This window comes from Macaca mulatta, chromosome 12, assembly GCF_049350105.2.
Source record: "Macaca mulatta isolate MMU2019108-1 chromosome 12, T2T-MMU8v2.0, whole genome shotgun sequence".
Lineage (NCBI taxonomy): Eukaryota > Metazoa > Chordata > Mammalia > Primates > Cercopithecidae > Macaca > Macaca mulatta.
Genome location: NC_133417.1, coordinates 138,754,288 through 138,773,163, shown reverse-complemented (window position 1 = coordinate 138,773,163; position 18,876 = coordinate 138,754,288). Strand labels below are relative to the sequence as shown.

The 18,876-nt window shown below is 49.5% G+C and overlaps 1 protein-coding gene across 11 annotated transcripts in view; it reads left to right on the top strand.

Moving 5' to 3' along the window:
* USP40 (ubiquitin specific peptidase 40) overlaps positions 1-15,537 on the top strand; it is a 93,775-nt gene extending 78,238 nt beyond the window's left edge. For 6 of the 11 annotated variants that reach the window (XR_013402241.1, XR_001438817.3, XM_015111377.3 and 3 more), the window contains exons 29-32: positions 4,153-4,363; positions 4,504-4,599; positions 9,437-9,531; positions 13,287-15,537. Coding sequence is in view for 6 of the 11 variants with exons in the window: in XM_015111377.3 (XP_014966863.2) it covers positions 4,153-4,363; positions 4,504-4,599; positions 9,437-9,531; positions 13,287-13,398 (514 nt within the window). In the remaining 5 variants the exon portion in view is untranslated. Of the gene's footprint in view, positions 1-4,139; positions 4,364-4,503; positions 4,600-9,436; positions 9,532-13,286 lie in introns of all 11 variants that reach the window. The other 5 variants (XR_013402239.1, XR_001438816.3, XR_013402240.1 and 2 more) reach the window with 2 other exon arrangements.
* The last annotated feature ends 3,339 nt before the right edge of the window (positions 15,538-18,876 follow it).

Sequence of the window (18,876 nt, the reverse complement as noted above, 5' to 3'; positions counted from 1 at the left end):
TTCGCTGTAGGAAAATATTTTGCAAGTCCTTTTGTAAATATCATGAACTATTAAGATTTGCTCTACCTGTTACGATGTGAATATCCTTCTTTTGGTCTGCTTGTGATATGAGAAAGTTCTCTTTCAACCATGTCTAACCTGTGTTTAATTTTAGTGTTTTTATAAAAATGCATTCTTTTTTTTTGTTATTATACTTTAAGTTCTAGGGTACATGTGTACAACGTGCAGGTTTGTTACATATGTATACATGTGCCATGTTGGTGTGCTGCACCCATTAACTCGTTTACATTAGGTATATCTCCTAATGCTATCCCTCCCCACCCCCCCACAATAGGACCTGGTGTGTGATGATCCCCTACCTGTGTCCAAGTGATCTCATTGTTCAGTTCCCACCTATGAGTGAGAACATGCAGTGTTTGGTTTTCTGTTCTTGGAATAGTTTGCTGACAATGATGGTTTCCAGCTGCATCCATGTCCCTACAAAGGACACGAACTCATCCTTTTTTATGGCTGCATGGTATTCCATGGTGTATGTGTGCCACATTTTCTTAATCCAGTCTGTCACTGATGGACATTTATGTTGATTCCAAGTCTTTGCTATTGTAATAGTGCCGCAATAAATATACGTTGTGTGTGTCTTTATAGCAGCATGATTTATAATCTTTTGGGTATATCCCCAGTAATGGGATGGCTGGGTCAAATGGTATTTCTAGTTCTACATCCTTGAGGAATCACCACACTGTTTTCCACAATGGTTGAACTAGTTTACAGTCCCACCAACAGTGTAAAAGTGTTCCTATTTCTCCACATCTTCTCCAGCACCTATTGTTTCCTGATTTTTTAATGATTGCCATTCTAACTGGTGTGAGATGGTATCTCATTGTGGTTTTGATTTGCATTTCTCTGATGGCCAGTGATGATGAGCATTTTTTCATGTGTCTGTTGGCTGTATGAATGTCTTCTTTTGAGAAGTGTCTGTTCGTATCTTTTGCCCACTTTTTGATGGGGTTGTTTGTTTTTTTCTTGTAAATTTGACTGAGTTCTGTATAGGTTCTAGATATTAGCCCTTTGTCAGATGAGTAGATTGCAAAAATGTTCTCCCATTCTGTAGGTCGCCTGTTCCCTCTGATGGTAGTTTCTTTTGCTGTGCAGAAGCTCTTTAGTTTAATTAGGTTCCATTTGTCAATTTTGGATTCCGTTACCATTGCTTTTGGCGTTTTAGACATGAAGTCCTTGCCCATGCCTGTGTCCTGAATGGTATTACCTAGGGTTTCTTCCAGGGTTTTTATGGTTTTAGGTCTAACATTTAAGTCTCTAATCCATCTTGAATTAATTTTCATATAAGGAGTAAGGAAAGGATCCAGTTTTAGCTTTCTACTCATGGCTAGCCAATTTTCCCAGCACCATTTATTAAATAGGGAATCCTTTCTCCATTTCTTGTTTCTGTCAGGTTTGTCAAAGATCAGATGGCTGTAGATGTGTGGTATTATTTCTGAGGGCTCTGTTCTGTTCCATTGGTCTATATCTCTGTTTTGGTACCAGTACCATGCTGTTTTGGTTACTGTAGCTTTGTAGTATAGTTTGAAGTCAGGTAGCATGATGCCTCCAGCTTTGTTCTTTTGGCTTAGGATTGTCTTGGCAATGCGGGGTCTCTTTTGGTTCCATATGAACTTTAAAGCAGTTTTTTCCAGTTCTGTGAAGAAAGTCATTGGTAGCTTAATGGGGATGGCATTGAATCTATAAATTACCTTGGGCAATATGGCCATTTTCACAATATTGATTCTTCCTATCCATGAGCATGGTATGTTCTTCCATTTGTTTGTGTCCTCTTTTATTTCACTGAGCAGTGGTTTGTAGTTCTCCTTGAAGAGGTCCTTTACATCCTTTGTAAGTTGGATTCCTAGGTATTGTATTCTCTTTGAACCTATTGTGAATGGGAGTTCATTCATGATTTGGCTCTCTGTTTGTCTGTTACTGGTGTATAAGAATGCTTGTGATTTTTGCACATTGATTTTGTATCCTGAGACTTTGCTGAAGTTGCTTATCAGCTTGAGATTTTGGGCTGAGACAATGGGATTTTCTAAATATACAATCATGTCATCTGCAAACAGGGACAATTTGACTTCTTCTTTTCCTAACTGAATACCTTTTATTTCTTTCTCTTGCCTGATTGCTGTAGCCAGAACTTCCAACACTACGTTGAATAGGAGTGGTGAGAGAGGGCATCCCTGTCTTGTGCCAGTTTTCAAAGGGAATGCTTCCAGTTTTTGCCCATTCAGTATGATATTGGCTATGGGTTTGTCATAAATAGCTCTTATTACTTTGAGATACGTTCCATCAATACCGAATTTACTGAGAGTTTTTAGCATGAAGGGCTGTTGAATTTTGTCAAAGGCCTTTTCTGCATCTATTGAAATAATCATGTGGTTTTTGTCTTTGGTTCTGTTGATATGATGGATTACATTTATTGATTTGCCTATGTTGAACCAGCCTTGCATCCCAGGGATGAAGCCCACTTGATCATGGTGGATAAGCTTTTTGATGTGCTGCTGGATTCAGTTTGCCAGTATTTTATTGAGGATTTTTGCATCGATGTTCATCAGGGATATTGGTCTAAAATTCTCTTTTTTTGTTGCATTCTTAATACAAGTTGTACAACCAGAAATAGTTTCCTGGAAGGGAATTCTAGGATCAGATGATGTGGGAATTTTAAACCTCTTAAAATAGTTAAATATTTTCTCAGGCAAGTTGTTCCAGAGTATGAGTATTTATTTTACCTCACCCACAAACCATTGTTGACTATTTCATCGTGTAGGTGTTTCCTAAATTGATAAATGAAAGATGATTATCTTGTTCTCATTTGCTTCAGTGCTTTGATAACTAGTAAGTTCAGGCATTTTTGCAAACTGTATTTTGTGAGTGCATGAATGAGTTATTTCGAGTATTTTGCCTGCTCCTGTAATGAAGTCTAAAGGAAAAGCTCTCTTGGAATTTGTGTGAGCTCTTTATGATTTTGACCCTTTGTCACAATGGTTGTAAGCAGTGTCGGGTTTTGATAGACACAGTGCCTTTGCCCTTTTGAAGAGCAGCTGTGTGCCTCCTCAGGCCCCTTCCATGGGCTCTTCTGTCCTTGGCCAACTTCCAGGGCACTCCTGCTCTCAAGGAGGCCTCTAGTCCCTCCTGTTTCTCTCCAGCAGCCTCTGTCCTCTCCTTGGCAACTTCAGCATCTGTGCCGATGCCCTTTCCGTCCTCTGGCTGCACTGTGCTGGGCTCCGGGCCTGGGCCTCACTCCCTGGTCAGCAGCCCCCTCCCCCATGGGGACATGGGGCTGTGCAGCCTCTGCTCTTGCACTCTGCGCTCCCCTGATTCCATGGGCCCACATCTTCCCATGAGCTCTCTTTCTTACAGTCATTTCATTTCTCTCATTTTGTCACCTCTTTTGATGGTAAAAACACTTAACAGAAGTATCGAGAAACCATTCATTGTCTCAGCATCCGAAGAACCAGTCTTCATTTCCCCTTGCTGCCTTCCAGTTCTTATCTATAGCTTTTCCTCCATGGCCTGTGCTGACCTCTGCACGCCTCTGTTCCTCCTGCCTTGCTGAGTGTTGTTCTTTCTGCTCCTCCTCCTAAGGTTTCCCATCTCCCACAGCTGCAGTCTTGTCTGTCACCCACCCCATGTCTCTCTTCCCAATTCCAACCCTCAGGTTCTTCTCTCTGGCTACCTCAGCACCTCATATTTACAGCCCCCAAAGTCAAGGGCATAACTGCCTACTTCGAGCCTGCTCTCCTCCTGCTGGCTGCTGGGCTATCAGGCCAGGCCCCTCTCACCCTGTCCCCCTCCGCCACATCGTCCCTGCTCAGGCTGCCACCTCTTTCCTTTTCTCTTGCACTGAGGAAGGTTTCCTACCCTGTCTGGGGGGCTCTGCTGTGGACCAAGAGTGGGATCTTCACTTCCGCTCTTCATCAAGGCTGAAGGAAATTGAACTGTGAAATAAGAGTTTGCCACTAGCATCCAGCATTTAGGGAAAAATCTCTCCTTATAAAAACCAGAAAAGCTGGAGGGGAAGCTTTGCCCACTATGCCTCAAGTTACCACGTGGTTTTGTTTGTTTGTTTGTTTGGATCTGGCACTTGACAGTTTTCTGGTGCAGCCCCCAGGACGTGCTGCTGAGGACACAGGTGCGCATCCCTGGTGAGAGGACCTACGCCCCTGCCCTGGACCTGGTGTGGAATGCGGCCCAGGGCGGGACTGCCGGCTCCCTGAGGCAGAGAGTTGCTGATTTCTATTGTCTTCCCGTGGAGAAGATTGAAATTGCCAAATACTTTCCCGAAAAGTTCGAGTGGCTTCCGATATCTAGCTGGGTAAAGTTGTGGGGCTGACTCAGAGAAATTGGGGCTTACTGGCCTAGCAATGAGGTTATGCAATTTTTCACGGTGATGGAGAATTTAGTGAGAACTTGAGGTTGTTTTTTGCTTATTTAAGATGTTTGATTTTCCCATAGAACCAACAAATAACCAAGAGGAAAAAGAAAAAAAAACAAGATTATTTGCAAGGGGCACCATATTACTTGAAAGACGGAGATACTATTGGTGTTAAGGTAAGTTGTTTAACAGCAAATTTACCACTTTGACAAGACACGAGGGTCACATGATTTTATAGAGATGTTTTATTGAATCTTTAAGACACAGATAATCCCATTTTATACAAGTTGTTTCAGAGAATGCATAAAAAAGAGGGAAAACTGGACAGCTGACTTTCCAAGGCCACTGGAGCCTCAGCATCCAAACTGCCAAGGACAGTAAAATACGATACAGATCAGTTTCACTTCTGACCATAAATGTAAAATTCTAAGTAAAATACTACCAAGTTCAGCCCTGCAAGTATGTTTTTAAAAAAACTGGCCGGGCACGGTGGCTCAAGCCTGTAATCCCAGCACTTTGGGAGGCCGAGATGGGCGGATCGCAAGGTCAGGAGATCGAGACCATCCTGGCTAACATGGTGAAACCCCGTCTCTACTAAAAAATACAAAAAAATAGCTGGGCGAGGTGGCGGGCGCCTGTAGTCCCAGCTACTCGGGAGGCTGAGGCAGGAGAATGGCGTAAACCCGGGAGGCGGAGCTTGCAGTGAGCTGAGATCCGGCCACTGCACTCCAGCCTGGGCAACAGAGCGAGACTCCGTCTCAAAAAAAAAAAAAAAAAAAAAACTACTGTGTGTGGCCAGGCGCGGTGGCTCATGCCTGTAATCCCAGCACTTTGGGAGGCCAAAGCAGGCAGATCACAAGGTCAGGAGATCGAGACCATCCTGGCTAACACGGTGAAACCCCGTCTGTACTAAAAATACAAAAAATTAGCTGGGCGTGGTGGCGGGCGCCTGTAGTCCCAGCTACTCGGGAGCCTGAGGCAGGAGAATTGTGTGAACCCGGGAGGCGGAGCTTGCAATGAGCTGAGATGGCACCACTGCACTCCAGCCTGGGCGACAGAGTGAGACTGCATCTCAAAATAAATAAATAAATAAATAAATAAATAAATAAATAAATAAATAAATAAATGCTACTGTGTGACATGATGTCAGAGTAGGTCATCCAAGGAATGTGAGGAGGGCAGCATGAAGAATAGATTATGTAAGAAATAATCCTGCCAGACTCAAGAGATGCAGAAAAAGCATAAAATAAAATTTATTATTAAAAACCCGATGTTCATTCATGACTTTAAAAAATAACTTAGAGCAAACTAGGAATAGAAAGAAACACCTTAACCTGATGCACATATCTACCCAAAACCTCTAGCAGCAGCACTGTGACAGCTTCAGAAGCTTCCATTTTCATGAAAGTGGGGCCCAAAGTAAGGATCCCCTAGCCGCCCCTTCTGTTTCACACTGTACTAACCAACACAGGCAATGAGTTACCTCCCTCCCCACCAAAAGAGAAGTAAATAAAAATTGAAAGAGCAGTAAAAGAAATGTGAAAAGGAAAATATAAAACTGTTCTTACAAAGGAGATTCAAGGTCGGGTGCGGTGGCTCATGCCTGTAATCCCAACACTTTGGGAGGCCGAGGTAGGTGGATCACTTGAGCCCAGGAGTTCAAGACCAGCCTGGACAACATGGTGAAACCTGGTCTCTACAAAAAAATACAAAAATTAGCAGGGCGTGTTAGCATACACCTGTAGTCCCAGTTACTCAGGAGGCTGAGCTAGGAGGAACACTTGAGCTAGGGAGGTGGATGTTGCAGTGAGCCGAGATCGTGCCACTGCACTGCAGTCCAGGCAACAGAGATCCTGTCTCCAAAAAAAAAAGAAAAAAAAAAAAAAAGGAAACTCAAGAGACTACACAGATAAATGATTAGATCTGATAGAGGAGTTCAAAAGGTTCCAAGATGAGTATAAAACCTATACAAAACCTTACTTAGCAGTGTTAAAGGAAGCTTCTGTTAAGCCACGTCATGTTCTTGGAAGGGAAAGCTCACAATAGTAAAGGTATCAGTTCTTCCCAAGTCTGTAAATTCAGTGAAATTCCAACGAAAATCCACATAGATTAGATCAAATAAAACTAATAGCATAAATTCATACATGAGAGCAAAGGACCAAAGAGCTAAGATTTTATTTTTTTGAGACAGCATCTCACTCTGTTGCCCAGGCTGGAGTGCAGTGGCATGATCTCGGCTCACTGCGAGAAGAAAAGGACAGGGTCCTTGCCTTACCAAGTGTGGACTGTCACAGCTGTGACGACAGTGTAGCATGCAGGCACGGGTAGATACGCAGGCTCATGGACAGGGTGGAAAGCCCAGAAACAGAATCACAGATGTAAGGAAACATGACAGATACTTGAGGTAACATTTTAAAATGGGTTATTCAGTGAATGGTGCTGGGAAAATTAGTTATCTATGTAGGAAAATCATATTCATGAATTTTCATAACCATAAAATAAATTTTATACAAGTTGAGTATCTATGATTCAAGATGCTTGGGACCAGAGCTGTTTCCAATCTCAGGTTTTTTTCAGGTTTTGGAATATTTGCATTATACTTAACAGTTGAGCCTCCCTAATCCCAAACTCTGAAATCTGAAATGCACCATTGAGTTTCAGATTTCTGGATTACGGATGCTTGACTTGAATCAGCGTCCGGCCCCATAAAACCTGTACTTACCTCTGCTCACACCATAGTCAACAGGCAATCCAGTTGAGGACTTAAATGTGAAAAGTACTCATTTTCGATCTTGTCTTCTATTTTTTTATGTTTTGAGATGGGGTGTCACTCTGTCACCCAGGTTGGAGTGCAGTAGCGTGATTTCCACTCACCGTAACGTCTGCCTTACGGGCTCAAGCGATCCTCCCACCTCAGCCTCCCAAATAGCTGGGACCACAGGCACGTGCCATTACGCCCAGCTAATTTTTTGTATTTTTGGTAGAGACAGGGTTATGCGGTGTTGCCCAAGCTGGTCTTGAACTCCTGAGTTCAGGCAGTTCACCTGCCTCAGCCTCCCAAAGAGCTGGGATTACAGGCGTGAGCCACCACTCCTGGCAAGAAGGATTTCTTAAACAAAAAGTGTAAACCATAAGAGAATCAATAAATTTCATTACATTAGAAGTGAGAACTTTTGTTCATCAAAGGAAACCATAAAAAACAGTGAAAAGGGAAGTCACAAATCGGGGAGAGACATATGCAGTAAGACAGCAGAGGGTTATTCTCCAGCATAGACAGCAGATCTTCTGCAAATCTGTTATCAAAAAATAACCCACTAGAGAAGTGGGCCAAGGTTATCACCTGGCGGTTCACAGAAGAGAACAGAATGGCCAGGAAACACATGAAAAGAGAACCAGCTTGCCAAGTGAGCAGGGAGCTGCAGAATCCAGCAGGGAGCTGCCCTTGCTAATGAGACCATGGGCACTCCCACACACATGGCCGGGCGCAGTGGCTCACGCCTGTAATCCCAGCACTCTTGGAAGCCAAGGCAGGCAGATCACTTGCACTCAGGAGTTTGAGACCAGCCCGGGCAACGTGGCAAAACCCAACTTCTTGAGTGGCTAAGGCAGGAGGATCACTTGACCCCAGGAGATGGAGGTTGTAGTGAGCTGAGATCACGCCACTGCACTCCAGCCAGGGTGGCAGAGTCAGACCCTGTGTCAAAAACAAAAAAACTCCCATGGGAGCACAAGCTACTCTGGAGAGCAGTTTGGTGTTATTTTCGTATACAGATGCCCATCGATACAACCAAGGAGTCCCACTCCTAGCTATATTCCCTAGAATAACTCACCCATAGGTGTGTGGAGACACGTGGATATGTTCACTGAAGCATTACAGGAATAGAATGAAGTGGAAAGAAATTGACAGGGTTTTTTTGTTGCTGTCTGTCTGTTTGTTTGTTTGTTTTTGAGATAGAGTCTCACTCTGTCGCCCAGGCTGGAGTGCAGTGGCGTGATCTTGACTCACTGCAACCTCCGCCTCCCAAGTTCAAGCGATTCTCCTGCCTCAGTCTCCCATTCCCCAGCCTCAGCCCCCCCACAATTTTTAAAACTTGTGTCATGTGCAATTTGCTGGAACAGAAATTATAATATTTGCTTATCAGTGTACTAGAATAGAGATTAGAATATTTGACACAACATGTTCCTAGCAGAGGTGGGGCACTGAGAAGTAGCCAGACCCTCCTGCAGAGCTTGGTTCATATCTCAGTCATTGAAGAGTTTAACTGTGATGTGTAGCCAGAGCCAGCTCCCCGCCTCCACACCTGAGAATGCAGCCAGCAACCTGGGCAACCCCAAGCACAAATCCCGCAGGCCCTGCACTGTGTCTTTCCTGGCACGCACTTCCCTTCCTGGGTGCGCCCCGAGGCATCCTCCCTGTGGGCAGCATTTATGGAAATAACATGCGTGTGGAAAATGACCTGCAAGTCCTGGGAAAGGGAGGAGGCTTGCCCAGTCACGAGAACCCATGGAGCAGCCTGTGTTTGTGAAACCCTGCGGTGAAGGCTTGCAGGAGGTGCCAAGGAAGTAAAGCCAAGTTCATGCCTCTCAGAAGCTGGGGCTGACTATAGAAATACAGAGGCGAGAACAGACTGACAGTGTCTATACAGCAAACAGCAGTGCTTCTGGCACAGCAGTGAGAGATCCGTGTGCCAATGTAGATGATCTCTGTGCTTCATGTTCTTGCCTGGTAGCCCTTTAAAGTGCCCCTGTGTGGCCACTCCCAGTGGAAGCTTCTGGAGCTGAAGGGAAAGGTCAGATGGCTGGAAATTAATTTCCCTTGTGGAGCTCTTCTTGCCACCCTCGAGTTTGTTTTCATCGAGCAAGAGGATTTTTTTAAAATCAGTTATTCACCTAGTTTATGTAAATTTGAATCTGTCCTTTTGTCAATATAGGTAGTTTTTTAAACATGCCTCTTTTAAATATAGGCTAAAAAGATGTCAGAAAACACTGCTCATTACTTCTTTTGAAATGTAGAATCTCCTGGTTGACGACAACGATGATTTCAGTACAATCAGAGATGACATTGGAAAAGAAAAGCAGAAACAACGGGCCCTGGGGAGGAGGCAAAGGTAATTGCTGGGGTCTGCACAGACGTGCAGCTGACAGAGCCCTCTCTGACTCACTCCTGCTTGGAAACTGATAGGGACCGGAAACTCTTGTTCATTCAGGGTGCACACAAAGCACGCCAGTGTGGCAGGTCCTTCTCCGCCCCTTGAGTTCTTTCCTCTCCTGGAGTGCCGCCTCCTGGAGCTTTCTGTGGAACAGGTGAAGTCCGCGTGGACTGCAGAGGCGCGATGAGGAGCCTGCGATCCGCGGTCACACGGTCACCCTCCCTCCTCCCCACACGCAGCCTCGCCCTCTGCCTGGGTCTTGGCTTTCCCTTCAGGTTCCCACGCCCTCCGGTCTCCAGAACCACCCCGGCCTGCCGCCACCTCGGCCTGCTGCCACCTCGGCCCTGCTGCGGGCTCCCTGTCCTCCTCCCGCTCTCTCCAAGGTTCCCGAGGGCCCGGCCACTTCTCCAGGGTACACTGCCGTGGCTTCAGCGCTGCTACTCCCGCTTCCTCCAGGACACTGCCTCACCCCTGGCCACCAGGACTCCACTGCCACAGGCCGTCTTCTACCTCTGCTCAGGACTCCTTCCCTCTCTCCCTCCTCCCGGCTCTGGCGCTGCCTGCCCTTGCCTGGCTCTGCGCTCACTGCCACTGGAGGAAGCAGGTGCTGCTTGCAGTCAGGCCAAGCCACAGGTTCTGTGCCCAGCCAGCTCTCTTCAGACCTCCAGGCCACACACAGCCCCCAGGAACTTGCACTCTGCACACCCGGAACTGGGGTGTGAGGCTCAGTTCCCGCTGCTCAGCTCACCACCACCACAAGTCCTGGGACCTGCCCATGGCATCAGCTCCAAGCAGGCTGCACTAGAGGCCCCCAGGCACCCTCATCTTCCCCCACGCCCCGACTCAGGGACTCTGGGTCTCTCCTAAATCTGCCTTTCATTCTGTTCTGTTTCTGCCCTGGTGGATTTCATCTTTTCTTTTCCTGCCCAAATGACTGCAGGAGCTTGATCTGGCCCCGCTCACCCTAATCCCCCTCTCCTCCCACCCCTCAGTATCTTGGCTGCCCATACGCCAGGGACTGCATGCCCTCTGCCGCTGGGGGTGTCTGGGGAAGAGAGGTCCCAGGTGGAGGTGGCAGGGCAGGCGGGCGTGACCTTGTGACCGTGGCAGAGGTGAGGGTTCGAGCGTGATTAGAGGCTGCTGGAGGGTATGAAGGGGGACGTGTTGACATGATCGCTGGCTGCTTTGTGGTGAGTGGATTCTAGGAGGTAGAAGTAGAATCAGGAAGCCGAGGGAGGAGACTCCCTGAGTGAAGATGACGGCGGGTAGGGACTGCGTGAGCTCCGCAAGCAGCATAGCCCCTGGACCTGGGGGCCTTCCTCTTCCTCTCTGCTCTCCGGGGTCTGGCTGCTTTCCGGGCAGCACTGTCCCGTGGCCTTTCCTGACTCCCTAAGGGCCCCGGGAGCCCCAGGATGGCAAAGGACCTGTGCCCAGCCTCACCCCCATTAGCAGCTCTGCAGCCCTCAGGTCCTGGTGCCCTCAGAGACCTGGGGATATGGGAGCGGGTCTGCAGCGCTGGCTTCTCGGGTTTTCCTATTTAAAGGCCAGACACGCACACACACATAAAATTCTATAGGTGTCTAATACATAGACACTAAAATATTGTTTTCCACATTTTTTTTTTTTTTTTGAGACAGAGTCCCACTTTGTCACCAGGCTAGAGTGCAGTGGCGCAATCTTGACCCACTTCAACCTCCGCCTCCCAGGTTCAAGTGATCCTCCTGACTCAGCCTCCCAAGTAGCTGGTACTACAGGCGTGCACCACCACGCCCAGCTAATTTTTGTATTTTTAGTAGAGACGGGGTTTCACCATGTTGACCAGGATGGTCTCAATCTCTTGACCTTGTGATCCACCTGCCTTGGCCTCCCAAAGTACTGGGATTACAGGCCTGAGCCACCGCGCCTGGCCCTGTTTTCCACATTTAAATGTGATGCCACTGACTTCGTCAGACTTCTCCACGCATCCTCTCTGTCAAAGCCTTAGTTGTCACCAGGGCTGCTGTTTGGAGACATCCAACAGTTTCCCAGGCCCTGGTATCTCCATTTTCATCTGTGGCGTTGGAGATAGCGCATTTTAAAGATTCGTGTTGCTGTCACTGAAAACCTCATGTTAAGCCTCATGCGTGCTGTTTGCACAACAGTAGACCACTGGTGTCTTCTGAACACCGTGATGGAACCACTTACCATATTGTTTTTCATTTATCTATTTTTTGGAGTTAATAGAGTCACATGCTTTCAAAAGCCATCAAAGAGGTTCACTGAGAAATCTCTGCACCCCCATCCCCAGGTACACAGCCTCTCCCAGACGGGCCAGCGTGACGGTCACCTGCATGTCCTTTCAGAGACCTGTGTATAGGGGTAGAGGAGCTTCCCTTCTCTTTTGACCGGAACTTTCTTGGTAGCCTTGCTGTTTTCATGTACCAGTGTGTACCCAGCTGCCCCGTCTCATGGTGGGAGCGTGCTGTCCTGACGCATGGCTAGACCACGGTTTAGGTGACATATGCCCACCTCACACACTTCCAGGTTGTCGCCAATCTGTCACCATCACAGTGAATAACCTTGTATATTCCCCATTTTGCAGTAAGATGTGGATATATCTGTAGGACAGATTCCTGCAAGTGGAATTGCTAGGTCAGAGGGTATGGCTGTAAACATTATCTGCAAATAAGAAAAAGACAACCAATCCAATACAAATAGAGGTGAGGATATGAACAGTTCATAGAAAAGGAACTGCAGCTCGCTTGCCAACATATAAAAACATGCTCAGCCATTCACTCATGATAAAACAGATGTAAATTCAAGCTACCCCGAGACAGTGCCACACGTCCATCGGCAACGCTAAAGCGGGAAAGACCCATGTGTTCAAGGACTCAGAGTCACTGGGGCTCTCATCCCCTGTGTGTGGGTGTGGAATTGGCACAGATGCTTTGGAACTCAGGACAGTACCTCGTGCTGCATCTCCTGTGCATTTCCCGGTACCCAGCCTTTTACTCAAAAACATGGACATGTGCCCACCAGGATGTCCCCAAAAATACACGGCAGCTTCATTCACCAAGGCCAGATTCTGGACGTGTTGAAGGAATGGCTGCTGAGCAGTGGGATGGCGGGTAGGCTGTGGAGGCTTCCTGCCAGGGACTGTGCAGCGTGGGCAGGACACACACATCAGGCTGGGCCAAAGCACCCGGTCGCAGAGCACCTGCCACACGGTGCCATGGGCCAGGGGGTCACAGCAAAAGCCAGTCTCTTGAGTGGGATGCCGAGTGGCCTTTCTCTCAGAACAAGCCTGAAGGGGCAGAGGCAGCCTCTGCGTCATGTCACACAGGTATGTGTGATTGTGATGAGTCATGCAGCAGTATGTTTCCCGTGTGTGTGTGCCGTGTGTGTGTGCACTCCGCATGTTACTCTTCCATTTAAAAAGGAAAGGAAGGTTTCTCAGCTGTGAGGCATTTTCACTGAGCAGATTCAGAAAGCCCCAGAGCCTGAACCATGCCGTGCCGCAAAGGCAAACAGGGAACGGCAGCTGCCGGCCTGGCACAGGGCTGGTGGCAGGGCAGAACGAGGCCCTCTGGCAGGTGGCTGAGATCTGTCTGTCCAATTGCAAATGCATATCCCTGTGGCCTATAAAATTGGAGTGTATTTTGGAGTCTCTGTGAACCCCTCACCCTGGCACCCACCGCATCCATGAGTCAGTGACAGTCTCTGTGTCTCCACAGCCGAGAAGCCCTCCATGAACAGAGCAGCTGCATCCTCTCCAGTGCAGAGACGCCTGCCCGGACCCGAGCCCCAGAAACTTCTCTCTCCATCCACGTGGGGAGTTTCAGATAACCCCGCCGCGCACGGCTCCGCTCCTGATGAACTCTCCGGCTGATGCCACAAACGTGGGCTTCCTGGGCATGGGGACTGGCAGCCTGGCGCCTCCAATCCCAAATCCTCTGCTTCCTTTGAGCACAGGGACGGCTCCTCTGCGGCCTGGCCAGTGCACGTAGTCACTTAGCTCTGCAACACATGGCAGCCTCGGGGGTTGGCACAGCCCTGGACGCCACCCATCCAGCTGCCAGTAGGTGCTGGGCTCTCACAGCACCTGGCCCCAGCTGGCTTTTTTTTCTTTTAACCAGAAAGTACACAACGTGTGCAGGAAGCGCAGGCACGGAGGCAGCGGCATGCTGTCACTGCGGTGGGAGGTGCGCGCGGTCAGCCTGGCCGCTTTCCTCCACGTTCAGATGACTCCCGCTCGCCCTGACCGGGTTCTCACAGTGTCTCAGGCCACTGCGCCACCGCGCTGGTGCTCAGCAGAAGTGGGGTCTGCTTTCGGGACTTCATTTACCCCACTCGTTCTGGCCCCACATGCTCCATGTCTGCCCTTTGGTCTGAGTTAAAACTGCAATGCTGAGAAGTGTGAGCTCTTTCCACGAGGAGGAACCAGACAGGGCGGCCTCCGAGCGTGAGCCGCTCTGCTAAGCAAGGACGGCCGCTGCGCAGCAGCCCACAGGCCCAGCCTCCCCTGGGTGCTCTGTGAGGAGAATGTCCTTGGATCCCGAGAACTGCGGCCGCTGCCGTCCACAGCGCCTCATCCTCTCTTCCTTTGTGGAAGTGGGGCAGGCAGGGCTGTGGCAGACGGGCCTGGCATAGCCCAGGTTCCAGGTGTCCTGGCCAGCCTGACTGGGTTCCTGAGTAGACGCAATGAAAACACCTGAGAAAAAACGTGAACTAAGGAAGCGTTTTTCCACTTAATCCAACCCAGGTTTCTATTCATCTTAAAGGATTTAATTGGCATTTGTGAGAAATAATAGCACCTGTGTCACTGAGTTGGTTTGGGACACAGATGGTTGACTTTCCCAGACAGCAACTTAGCGGAAAGCAGCATCCCGAAGACGGTGTCACACGTTCTGAGCCTGCTTGTCGCCTGGGCCTCATGGTTTCTTGTCAGCCCCGTCACTGATGGGAAGCAGCACTGACGTGTGAGGGCAGGAAGGACACCGCTGGAGTCAGGCGTTCCCCTACCTGTGACCCTTTTCCAACAAGCTGACGCTGAGCCAGCGGCCCGCTCTGCCCCGCATCCTCCTCCCAACGGTCCAAACCACTACCAGACAGGAGCCGCTTCACACACGTGTCTGAGCGTCTGCCCTAGATGTCTGCGCGTTTCTGTGAAGCGCTGTGCCGTAAGGACTGGACTCTGACGAGCAAGCTGCCTCCCACTCCCAAACACTGACCCCGCTCAGGAGACTCACCCTGGGTGTAGACGGCGTCTTTATAGAGGGAGATAGAGGCTTCTAACCCCGCTCAGGAGACTGACACTGCGTGTAGACGGCGTCTTTATAGAGGGAGATAGAGGCTTCTAACCCCGCTCAGGAGACTCACCCTGGGTGTAGACGGCGTCTTTGTAGAGGGAGATAGAGGCTTCTAACCCCGCTCAGGAGACTGACACTGCGTGTAGACGGCGTCTTTATAGAGGGAGATAGAGGCTTCTAACCCCGCTCAGGAGACTCACCCTGGGTGTAGACGGCGTCTTTGTAGAGGGAGATAGAGGCTTCTAACCCCGCCCAGGAGACTGACACTGCGTGTAGACGGCGTCTATAGAGGGAGATAGAGGCTTCTGATGACACCAGAGCTGCAAGTGTCGTGACTGGAGCTGGGCGCCCAGCCCTTCTGAAGCTGTTGTTTCTGTGGCTCTGACATATTTCCGTAGCATCCCCCTTCATCTCATCTCAACGTAATGAAACTAATGAAATCGCTGCAAAGCTTTGCCTTTGAGAGGCCAGCAGCCTCGCAGAATGTCTCTGCAAGTCCAAAGGCGCCTGTGGGTCGATGTGCCTTTAAGTCCAGCAGGTGCGTGTGACCAGGCCAGCCTATGCGTGTGGCCTTTGCCTTCTTCCCTTTCTTCCTGTCTTCTGTTTTTTTAATTTGGGGATTGAGAAAGCTGTATGATTTTGTTAAAGGAGAAATAAACCATTTTTTAAAGTTGTAGCCCTTAGCTTCTTTTGGTCGCCGGCTACTTCATGTCCAGCTTGCCTAAGAGAGGAACTTTTGGCTGGGCTCGGTGGCTCAGCACCTGTAATCCCAGCACTCTGGGAGGTCGAAGTTGGTGGATCACCTGAGGTCAGGAGGTCGAGACCAGGCTGACCAACATGGAGAAACCCCGTCCCTACCAAAAAAAAAAAAAAAAAAAATCTGGGCATGGTAGCATGTGCCTGTAATCCCAGCTACTTGGGAGGCTGAGGCAAGAAAACTGCTTGAACCCCGGAGTTGGAGGTTGCAGTGAGCCGAGATCATACTGTTGCACTCCAGCCTGGGTGACAGAGTAAGACTCCGTCTCAAAAAAAAAAAAAAAGGAACTTTTGGCTGGGCTCAGTGGCTCACGCCTGTAATCCCAGGACTTTGGGAGGCCAAGGCAGGTGGATCATTTGAGGTCAGGAGTGTGAAACCAGCCTGGCCGACATGGTAAAACCCTGTCTCTACTAAAAGTACAAAAAATTATCTGGGCGTGGTGGCAGGCGCCTGTAGTCCCAGTCACTCGGGAGGCTGAGGCACGAGAATCAATTGTTTGAACCTGGGACGCAGAGGTTGCAGTGCGCCAAGATCATGCCACTGCACTCCAGCCTGGGCAACACAGCGAGACTCCGTCTCAAATAAATAAATAAACAAATAAATAAATACATAAATAAGGAACTTTTGTGGCCCTTTTTCCCAAGCCTGCTTCAGATGCCAAATAAACAGAGTTTCTACTTAGAAATACCGCAGCAGTGCTGCTTTAGAAATAACAGAAGTTTGCTTTGGTTTTAAAAAGTTCAGACTCATGGGAAAAAATGCACTGGAAGAAACTGGATGTAATCTGGTTTTATTTTCCTTCTATGGAAATAGGTAATGGTGGTGGCATTGCAGAAAACATACTTACTCAACAGTGACTTTTTCTAGCCAAAAAAAGGGAGGGGCAAGAATTAGCTTGCAAATCATTTTGGCGCCATCTATGTGAGTTTAGCTGCAGAACAGACTTACCAGTGAGGGGCCCACTTACCACAGCCCCTTCACCCTGCAGGCCATCCTTCATTCTGGATAACGCACCCACCCAAAGCACGGCCATACTAGGCTTTAATAAAGTCCATAACCAACGCATTCCGGGTGCATCTACATTCTGGAGATTCACTGCACTTGAGAGGAGAGTGAAGCGGTGACCTCAATATCCAAGTAAAGAGAGACTGCTTCCAGCTCTCTCCGGCCTCTGCCCTCCCCCACCCCACCACACACGCCCACACACACGCGGCAGGTGCGCTGCCATGCGTCCAGGTCCCCGTGGCAATGGCTGCAGAGTGGCAGACAGGGCCCTTCATCTGCAGGTTCTTGCCCCTACTCGGGGTGGCAGGAGCAGACATGGCAATCTCCCGGTTCACGAAACAAGAGCCCACCAATGGGCTCACACCAGGCCGGGGCGGGGCCGGGCGAGTGCTCAGGGCACAGTGGTGCCTCTGCCAGGCCCCAGTGTGCTTCTCTCCCAGGTGGTTCTGTCTCCGCAGGCACCTCCCCAGCTGCTGAGACACCACCAGCAGCTCCACCACACCAGGCAGCCACCAAGTGCCTCTTCCTACGAGCCAGTGAAAGCCCTGGGCTCTTAAGTGGGTGATGTGCGTGGGCTCCAGGATGGAATGACAGTCAGGGGAGAGGGGAAGGTGCGTTGCCCAGAGCTTCCAGGTGCCCATGCCCTTCACACGCATGTGCTTCAAAGATGGCAGCACCTCGTGTTGGTGTGGCTGTTGCACCTCCCTCCCAGCCACGCCGCCCCCACCCCAGAGGGGCGACTCCGAGTTGCACTCGCTCCTAGCCCAGGTCTAAGAGCTCTGGGTGGGGTCCAGCAACCTACAGCCAAGGGACGCGTGTGAGCCAAGGGACGCGTGGAGCCAGGGCACAAAGGAGTGGAGGGACCACAGCAAAACTGCTCTGGCAAACAACAGAGGCCACAAATCCAGGGGTCAGTTAACATTACTGGACCAAGCACCCAGTTTGTTTTTCTAACTGGTGGAGTTCTGAAGAGGATCAGTTTAAAAACAATATAGACTGCTGCATTTTCTCCACTCGACTCTACTGTCCCATCTTGCCATCTACACCTGAGCAGCCCTCTCCACTTCAGATCGCCGTCCGGCCTCCCACCACTGTCAGATGCCATCTCTGTGAGAAGCCCCCTCCTCACTGCTTTCGGACACAATGGAGCCATGCCCCATGTGAGATGGGCCATGCGAGCGCAGGAGTGAGGCGGGCGGAGCACACACCAGCCTCCCCCCAGGGCTGCCCCTGCCCGAACATCTGGTGCCCCCAGCAAGTGAGACGCCCCGGCTGCTGTGCTGGAAAGCATGCCTGTCACTTGGGTCCAATTTCCTCACCTGTCATGTGGGCTGGGCTTGCTATGAGGCTTGGGACACAGGAAAGCACGGCTGTCAAAAAGATACGCCCTCTGCCTCCCGTGTCAGCCACGTGCTGGTTGTGCCTCATGGGGCAAGTTATGTCCCCTCTCTGAGCCTGTCCCTCGCCTGTGAAATGCAGATAACCCCCCATGTAAAGCTGTCAGGGGAATGAGAGGAGTTCATAAGTGCAAGGCACTTAGATCAGCACCTGGCACAAATTATAAAGTGTCAGCCATCAGCATCCCCATCACCGTCATAGCTCGTACCCTTCGCACTGATTGGTTTAGTCATGAGTGTGTGAGGCAGTTCTAGCCAAGACATTAGAGGAGGCCAGCTGAAGCCAGAGCTTCAGAAAGGTCTCCCTTTATCTTAAAAAGAGACACATAGGATTGCTTAAAGCCAGGAGTTCAAAACCAGCTTAGGTAGCAAGACCCAGTCTCTACAACAAATTTTACAAACTAGCTGGGTGTGTTGTCATGCATCTGTGCTCTCAGCTACTAGGGAGGCTGAGGTGGGAGGATCACTTGAGCCCAGGAGTTGGAGGCTGCAGTGATCTATGATTATGCCACAGTACTCCAGCCCAGAAGGCAGAGCAAGACATCTTCAAAACACAAAAGAGCGAGTGAGCCATAAAAGAGGCAGCCATTTGTCTCCAAACACCTTACACTGGTGTGGCGCCTGGAGCTGTGGTGGCCATCCGGCAACCGTGAGGCCTGAGGTCCTGAATGGCCAGAGAGAACACACCAGGAAAAAAAACACAGGGGGATTTGGGATTTGTTAGCATGGAAGGAGGGGGGAAGAGCTGCTAGGGAGGCAGCCAACACTCCCGGAGCACATGCAGCCCTTCTGTACCCGACCAGCCCAAGGGCGTCTTCCATGAACCCAGTCCCCGTCCCTCCTTCCAGGAAACTGG